Source organism: Zeus faber, assembly GCF_960531495.2.
Source record: "Zeus faber genome assembly, chromosome: 21".
Classification (NCBI taxonomy): domain Eukaryota; kingdom Metazoa; phylum Chordata; class Actinopteri; order Zeiformes; family Zeidae; genus Zeus; species Zeus faber.
In genome coordinates this window covers 17,241,642-17,250,112 of record NC_137208.1, presented here as the reverse complement: position 1 = coordinate 17,250,112, position 8,471 = coordinate 17,241,642, and the positions used below count along the sequence as shown (strand labels likewise).

The window sequence follows — 8,471 nt, the reverse complement described above, 5'->3', positions numbered from 1 at the left end:
AGAACTGTTATGACGACACAACAATACAGGGTGAGGGTCTGTAGCAAGTTTAGCCTCAACTTGGAGGAAAAGGGGAAAAAAAATCAATTAAGTTCTGCTGGGTGCAGCCGTCTGTTGTTCTAGTGTGTGGCATAAAATCAGCACGATGCAACTGTCTTGATGATTTTGCTGACATTGTATTTGAAAAGAGTTCAATATTCCTTCAGAGCCTGCTCCATCAATTGGTCATATCAACCTTGTTCCTTTAAACTACAATGAATACCCCAGAGAGTGAAATGCAGGGGGCAAAGACGAAGACAAAGAAGGAGCAGGGGGAGGAGAAAGAAGTAGTGCACCTCAAGAGGACCATAGGCATGCTGCCTGCCACCTCCTTCATCATCGGCACCGTGGTGGGCAGCGGGATCTTCATCGCCCCCAAGGGGGTCCTGATGTACAGCGGCAGCGTGGGCCTCTCCCTGCTTGTGTGGACGCTATGCGGGGTCCTCTCCTTGTTTGGTAAGACCCCCGTTCTGTTTTGAGGGTTTTTCATCCGTTGCTTTTTCATGAATGTAACATTTGATTCAATAGTCCATATGCTGGACACCTCACCGAGTTATAGATGAAAGAAAGTGTTGATTTTCTTTAAACCAACCAACGTTTCAGCTTTATTATGACTAATCTAAGGCTCATGTTTGTCCATATTTTGAGTTTGTTTCGTTTTTCTTTTGGTAGGTTAGGGTTAGAGCAGCTCCTTCAGAACCTTTGATTTGTCTCATTTTTGCTCTGCCCACCCCACAGAGGGTTCAAGCAGCTACAAGCCTCTCTTGACATACTGTAACAACAATTCTGAAATGCCTGAGGCTTTTCGTCAACATTGTCAATTACGTGAATACAACTTAAAATGCTAGTATATTGTATCTGTCTTGTAGCCTGTGCATTGCCTTGTTGGCAGTATGTAAAAACTAGTATCTATGGAATACATTGGTGCCTGTGCATATACACATGCACATAAACCTGTTTTTTTTTCTCACTCCCACACCGGGTTAACCCACACCATTCACCCTTCACGGACCTCGTCTCCTGTCAGGGGCGCTGTGCTATGCTGAACTGGGCACAACTTTCACAAAGTCCGGGGGCCACTACACGTATCTGTTGGAGACCTTTGGCCCTCTGCCCGCCTTCTTACGACTCTGGTCCGAGTTCTTATTCATGAGGTTGGGTTTACTGTCATTTTCCTTTTGAAATTGTAATTTTAGTATTTGTTTTAAAGGGAATCCGAAATTTGATCGTTTATTTACATGGCACTTTCTCAGAAACAGCCATTATTGGTCCTCTCCCATTGTTCAATTGATTCCATTGGTTTCCCAGGCCAGCGGTGGCGTCCTATGTGTCCCTGGCCTTCGGTCGCTATGTGGTCGAGCCATTCTTCACACCCTGCGCTGCTCCCCCGGTGCTCATCAAACTGGTCAGCATCCTCGGAGTGAGTGAGTGGCCTTAAATTCCGACTGGTTCCTCTCATCCGACATGTCACGCCAATGTGCATTCCCTTGAATTGCACCGTTTACATAAGCGTGAAGACACTTTTTGTTTTTCCATTGTGTCTTCTTCAGCCTTTGTGGTGGCGATCAACTGCTGGAGTGTGACCATGGCCTCTCGAACTCAGATCACCTTGACCTTCATTAAAACATTCGCCCTGGTCCTCATCATTGTCCCTGGGGCCATGGCACTGGCTCGAGGTGCAGGAAGATGTTTATGAGAAATGAATTAAATTCTTTTAATGTCACAGATCTGCCATCAGTGCTGTGTGCTGTCTCTTCCCTGCAGGAGAAACTGAGAATTTCCAAAATGGTTTTGAGGTTGATGCAGCAAAACTGGATATGTTGCCGCTGGCCTTCTATAATGGTTTATACGCCTATGGTGGTTGGTGAGTAGTCCAAATGGTTTCAAATTAGTTTCTTTTTGTCCAGTCTTTATAAGTGATGTGTTTTCCAAATATTTATTAATTTTTTCAGGTTTTATCTTAATTGTGTCACAGAGGAAGTCATCAACCCAAATAGGTATTTCAAATCTTACACAATACCTCAATGCAGTGTGCTACTTGAAGCGATCTTAATTGACATGTGTTACATCTATAGACATGTGCTTGTGGTTTTAGGAACATCCCACTGGCAATCAGCCTCTCCATGGTGACGGTGACGGTGCTCTATGTGATGGTTAACGTGGCCTACTACAGTGTGATGACTCCCGCTGAGCTGCTGGTGTCCGATGCTGTGGCTGTGGTCAGTGCCAATCATTAACCAGCATCCAATCAAGAGGCAATATCTGGAAAATGGTTTCACCCTTTTGTCCAATTATAGTTCCTGTCATATATTGTTCCCGTTTCTGTTCCAGACATTTGCGAACAAAACACTCCAGGCCATGTCATCTGTGATTCCTGTTCTAGTGGCTATGTCCTGTTTGGGGGCACTGAATGGAGGCTTCTTCAGTGTACCCAGGTAACCTAGCCTTGGAGGTGATTCTAAAGGTCCCATTTAATTAATGTTTTTCAAATTGCTTCATCATATGAGTTGTCTGCAAAGATCGTCGAGACCTGGGAACCTCCCGCACTGCAAACAGACAGAGGGTCTTGGCAATAGCCCCCAATGACTCTATTTGCAGAAATATTAGGCAAAGGCAGCTCTGATGGATGGTAGTGTAGTGTGAGGATGGTGTGGTGAACAGCCACACTTGACCTGGATCTTGGCGATTGGGATCAGAGTGCAACAGGTTAAAGCCCCTATTCCCACACACACTCAGGATAGGAGCCCGTGTCATAACATCTTTTATCTGCTCCTGGGCTGATTCCGGCTAGCCGACTCTCTACAATAAACTGGTCTTTACATCCCCCCATTGTCTGTGTCTCTGTGCCAGAGGGCCCTAAAACACCACTTGGGTGGTATGTGGTGGCGAAACAGACACAGGCAGTTTGAGAAATTCATCAGGACAAACTTCAAAATGTCATCCCAGTGCACTGTGCTCTAAAGGGCCAATGAGGTCCATCACCACTCTTTCAAACAGGGTAGGTGGCCAATAGAAATGGGCCATTACACCCTGTAGTGTTTTGTCATACCCTCGGTAATCAGCCATAGGGATGTAATGTAATGCACTGCGTGGAAAGCCATTTGGGCACCAACAAGGTTGTATCTCAATCAGGTAACGGCGACTCATTGCCATCACTTGGTCTGGGCATACAACAAAATACAGAAGAAAGAAAGACAGTATCACACTTTCAAAAACTTTTCATCCAAGTACTGCTCACACTTTATTTAGCATTTAGCAAGGACGGCTGATCACAGGGGATCAAACATTTTGGGATTCAAGCCCACACTATTGGAACCGAGACGTAAGACTTAATAATTATATTAACCCAACCTGAGAAGTGTCCCATAGTCTGGGGCTGATCACAAGAGTTTCTGAACATCTCCTCGTCATGGAGATTGGAGTCTGCTGACGATAACAGACTAACAATAACAGTCTCTTATGATTCTCTTAAGATCTTGAAAACTCGCCAAGGATCAAAAATCCTTCCTAAAGTCCTTTGGTGTCTACGAGGCATTGCTACCCATGACCCCTCAAAGACCTAGGCAATCAACACCCACAAATAGCTTGGAACGAACAGCCGACTTAAATGTATGTTTTGTGTCCACACTGAGCATCGTTCTACCGGTTCTACTGGTTCCACTGGTGTAGAAGTGATTATTTGCATGTGTGCCCTTAATCAACCAAACAAACTACAAATATCACGACAATTAATTAACCATCTATGCTCCAGGATGCTGTTTGTGGGGGCCAGAGAGGGACACTGGCCAGCACTCTTCTCCATGATCCACATCCGCAGACATACCCCACTGCCTGCCGTGCTCCTACTGGTGCTGAATGTTTTGGATGCATTTCACACATCAATGAATGAAAAGCATGTGTCAGTGCATTTTCAAAGATCAGTAATGGACGTATTGCCCTCTATGCCAGTACCATCAATGCCCCAGAATTGAGATGTGTTGATTTGTTATTACTGCTGTGCTGTCTGTTTTTTTAGTATCCGTTGGTGGTGATAATGATTTCCACCGGGGAGATCTCCAAGCTTATCAGCTTTGTCTCCTTCCCTCGCTGGTTCTTTATTGCCTTGGCAACTCTGGGGATGCTCATCCACCGCTACCGCTACCCTCTTCACCCCAGGCCTTTCAAGGTAATCGGATTCACCACATGTTTGTTAGATTTTTCAGCTTTGAGCTCTGCCTTCTGACCCTGAATCGGTACCGATTTAATTGATTCCTCCTCACTGTTGTTCTTTTTGCTCAAAGGTGCCTCTGGTCATCGCTGTCACCTTCACCATCGTGTGCTTCTTCATCGTGGGGCTGTCTCTGTACTCTGATCCCTGGAACACAGGGCTCAGCTGTGTCCTGACGCTGACAGGCATTCCAGTCTACTACGTGACCATCCACCGGTTCCGCCTGCCCACCCGGTGGAGACGTGTCTACAGTAAGTCAAGCAAAATCTTGCCATTAGGGGGCACCATCACATTTCACACTTATTTCACAAATACACGCCACAGTAAGATGGAAATGCATTGTCCGTTTTGATAAAATAACCCTCACACTCCCCTACCTCCTCAGATTACTGCAGTAAGCAGCTCCAGATCTTTTTTGAGGTCATTCAGCAGGAGGTCCAGACGTACTGAAGACAATACTGACTGGCTGGATGCTTCGAAAAACTCAAACACACAACTGTTTGTCCCAGTGCGTGAGACATTGATGTTTCTTCCCCATAAGAGACAATACTTTAAGTTCCCGTTATTTTCAAATAACAAATACAGTAATGGGTGAATGTATTGGCACCCATTTCTTCCATGAAATTGTTGAAATTAAAACTTTTTTTATCCATACAGTATGTATTTCTCTAAAATACAATATTCTTTCTGATTCCATGCAGAAATCTTGGCCGGTACAATATTATAGGCACTTCTTTTGAAGTTGTGGAAAATAATTGGATTGGGAGCAGGGGATTCTAATTTGATTATTAATTAAATGTCTAATCATCCGATTACCTTAAATGGAGAAATGCACTTATTCTGCTGTTTTGTGTCACTTTAAGAAAATAAAGAAAAGCAGAGAATAGAGGTCAGAGAGAAGACATATGGCAAAACATGGACAAATCTCAAAGCCACAAGTCCATCTGATCCTCATTTTATTTTTATATTTTAACCTGTGCTGTCAGCATGCTGGGCAAACAACACAGAGTTTTTTTTATGCCATTGCACCTTGGACAGAATTAGTCTGCAAGTGGAGTTCAACTTCTCCACCTGCAATGCCACTCTTTATTCATTCTTTAATCATCAAAAACTGCTGCAACAACTCTGTCCTGTGGATGACCTGTGCGATGACAAGTGCACAGCTTTTTGTTACGCAGAACCGCCACCAAGCCCTCTCTTTGGAGAACGATCTTGTTGGTCTATAAACAACTACTCCATCACATCACTACTCCAAGAGTGGGAGAATCACCAAGAGTGAGACAAAAAAACATAGAACCAAACAACAACATGTACATGGAAAACTAACAGTAAACATAGAAATGTCGGATGACGTGTGTGCGTGTGTGTGTGTGTGTGCGTGCGTTCGTGTGTGCGTGTATGCGTGCGTGCGTGTGTGTGTCCACCTTGATATATGGGTCTCAATGACCATCAATGATGTTTTCAAAACCTTACACTACACTGTTATCAAATGGCCTGTAATGAGTGCAGATCTAAATCCTAAAAGACCAGTCCATCTAACATCTGGTTCTTATGACCCTTGGTGTAGGGACCTCATTGAGGGTCATAAGAAGCGTTTGATTGCAGTCATGTCCTCCAAAGGCTGTGCTACCAAATACTAAATGTAGATTTTTTTAAATGTGTTCAATGCCCTTTCTGTTGATTTAAAAAAAGATATGTTGAGTTTGGAAGAGAGAAAAAAACATCAACATTTTCAGCCACGTCTGTAAAAAGATGACAGGAGAACATACTGTATATATGCATATATATATATATATATATATGCTGTTTCCCTTAACAGCAAAAACATGACTTGTGGAACAGGTGACGATGCTGTGAACTTCTTTTGATAAATCCCTCTTGATTTGTTGAGCAAATCATTTGTTGATTGAAATATCACTTCCTGGTGTGATTACACTGATCGCAGGACAAAAAAAAAAGTACCGTAATCACAGCTGAATAAAAGCCCTTATAAAACATCTGGTGACGGGATGGGTGTTAACTGTAATAAATGCCTAGGCTCCTGTACAACCTAAGCTGCTTTCACACATGAACTGCAATCCTGATATTATCCGGACATAACCCCGGGAGCTGTATGTGTGAATGTAAGGGTCCGAATCGGTTGGACCTGCTGCTCCAGTCGGAAAGCCATCAGTCGACTTCAGTCGTTATTTTCTTTTGTCAGTCAGTGTGCATTACAATAACAGGATTAAACAGATAGGAGCTTACAGAATTCACAGGGATTACATTTCAATAAGGAATTATAAATAAGAGGAATCATGAATTTATTTTTACATGTGTGAATCGAACACAGCACTCTGTGCACCCCGATCGCCGTGCTCGGTTCCTCTAAATAAAACAACTTAAAACACTGTGGGGGTGGGCCAGGAGGAGCAGGCCAGGGCTTGAAGACTCATTAAGATTATTTTTCTGCCCCCAACGCAATAAGAGGGGGTGATCAGGTTTCATCTGCGCCCTCGTCTCCTCACACGGTTGTGAGAACCAGCCAGAGCAGGGTTCAGCAACCTGCGGCTCCAGAGCCGCATGGGGCTATTTAGCCCCTTTCCAATGGCTCCCTGTGGCTTTGACAAAAAATGATATGGAAATGAATAACTGCCATCTTTCAACATTTCAGTTTTAAGTTATCATTGTTGTAGGCCAAAAGTGTGTAGCCTTTTCACTGTACAAAAAAATTGTCATAACATTTCAGTCAACTAAAATGTGCATCAGGGGTTTAAGTTTTTCGAGTTCCAGCTTTGATGGAACGCAGCTGCTTCGTAAGCACGCCACAGGAACCTGACGAAGCGGGGTCCGCACGTGTTGAGCAACCAATCACAATCGACTATTTGGCCTCCTACTTACGCACATGCAGACATTTCAGCCAGTGGGAGAGCAGACAGCTGGGAGTGGATACTGGATAGCAGCAGCACAGGCTCTCTGGTAACGCCGTAAGTGGACTGTAGCTCTGACCGAACAGCCATATTTATCCTCATATTTGGAACAATTTTGCCGGCAATACAGTAGCTATGGATTCCAAATCCCAAAAAATTAAAAGTCTCGGATGATAATAGACAGTTTAATTGTGCGTGGACAGATTCATTTGTTTTCACTGCCAACGATGCTAGCTTACCTGTATGCTGGATGTGAGGCGAGAAATTAGCAAACAACAAAAAATACAATGTTGAAAGACATTTCCAGAACAAGCACACAGCATTTGCTGAAAAGTTCCAAGCTGGAGATGAGCGAAAAAGAGCTATTTGGAACTGCTGCGGAAAGCTGAGCAGAGCAATAATATTTTCAAGAAGTGGATCAAAAAAAGTGGATCTTTAAACTCAACTACTGCTGGCTTTGTGGCCGCTCAGGAGATAGTAAGGCTTGGAAAGCTGTTTAGAGACGGAGAATACATGTAGGAATTGTTTATTAAGATATCAGATCATCTATTTTCATCTATTTTCCCACATCATTTGAAAGTGGAGAATCTGAGCTTTCAAACAAGATGTCACTTGTGCAAATCAGGCAAATATTTTTAAAGCTATGACTTGTTAATGCAAACTGTGATTCTGAGATAATCACCTCCAAAGTTTTACCCACACTTGGCTTCATTCAGCCAGCTCGCAGAATGCAAATGGGGTTGGCGGACAAACACAGCCTCATGGCTACTTAACATAATGCTGAATGGGCCAATCAACACACAACTATTTTTGTTTTTAAAAATGCTTTTATTTAACAGTAACAACATACATGTTTTATAAAAGTGGAATTATTGTGGCAAGGTGGTGCAGTGCAGAGGCCTCATTTCACCGGCCACCATCCAAAGCATGTGCGTGTGTGTGTGCATATGTTATAGTGTGGTGTGTTGTGTGATAAATAAAGATTCTTCTTCTTCTAGTTCCTGTCATACATCGTCTCTGCTTCTGTTCCCGACATTTGCCAACAAAGCACTCAATGCCATGTCATCTATGATTCCTGTTTGAGTGGCAATGTCCTGCGCGGGGGCTCTGAATGGAGGCTTCTTTGGTGCATCCAGGCAACCTAGCACTGGAGGTGATTCTAAAGGCCCCGTTGAATTCATGTTTCTCAAAACTCTTTGTCATATTTGTCTGAAGGGTACAGATAGGGCTGCAAAGACCTTGGAGACCTTGGAAACCTGCCACAATGCAAACAGACAAAGGCAAGAACAAATAACCCCCAATGACTCTATTTACAG

At 43.5% G+C, this 8,471-nt stretch overlaps 1 protein-coding gene across 1 annotated transcript; it reads left to right on the top strand.

The window, feature by feature from the left end:
- Positions 1–254: 254 nt before the first annotated feature.
- Positions 255–4,817, top strand: LOC307246666 (cystine/glutamate transporter-like; the record flags this gene model as incomplete). The annotated part of the gene is made up of 12 exons (XM_080022652.1): positions 255–495; positions 1,067–1,193; positions 1,348–1,463; positions 1,590–1,715; positions 1,804–1,903; positions 1,992–2,036; positions 2,135–2,258; positions 2,371–2,474; positions 3,791–3,887; positions 4,055–4,204; positions 4,320–4,497; positions 4,632–4,817. The coding sequence occupies 12 exons, from the start codon at positions 255–257 to the stop codon at positions 4,694–4,696; spliced, it is 1,473 nt and encodes a 490-aa protein (XP_079878778.1). The 3' UTR covers positions 4,697–4,817.
- Between the last annotated feature and the right edge of the window lie 3,654 nt (positions 4,818–8,471).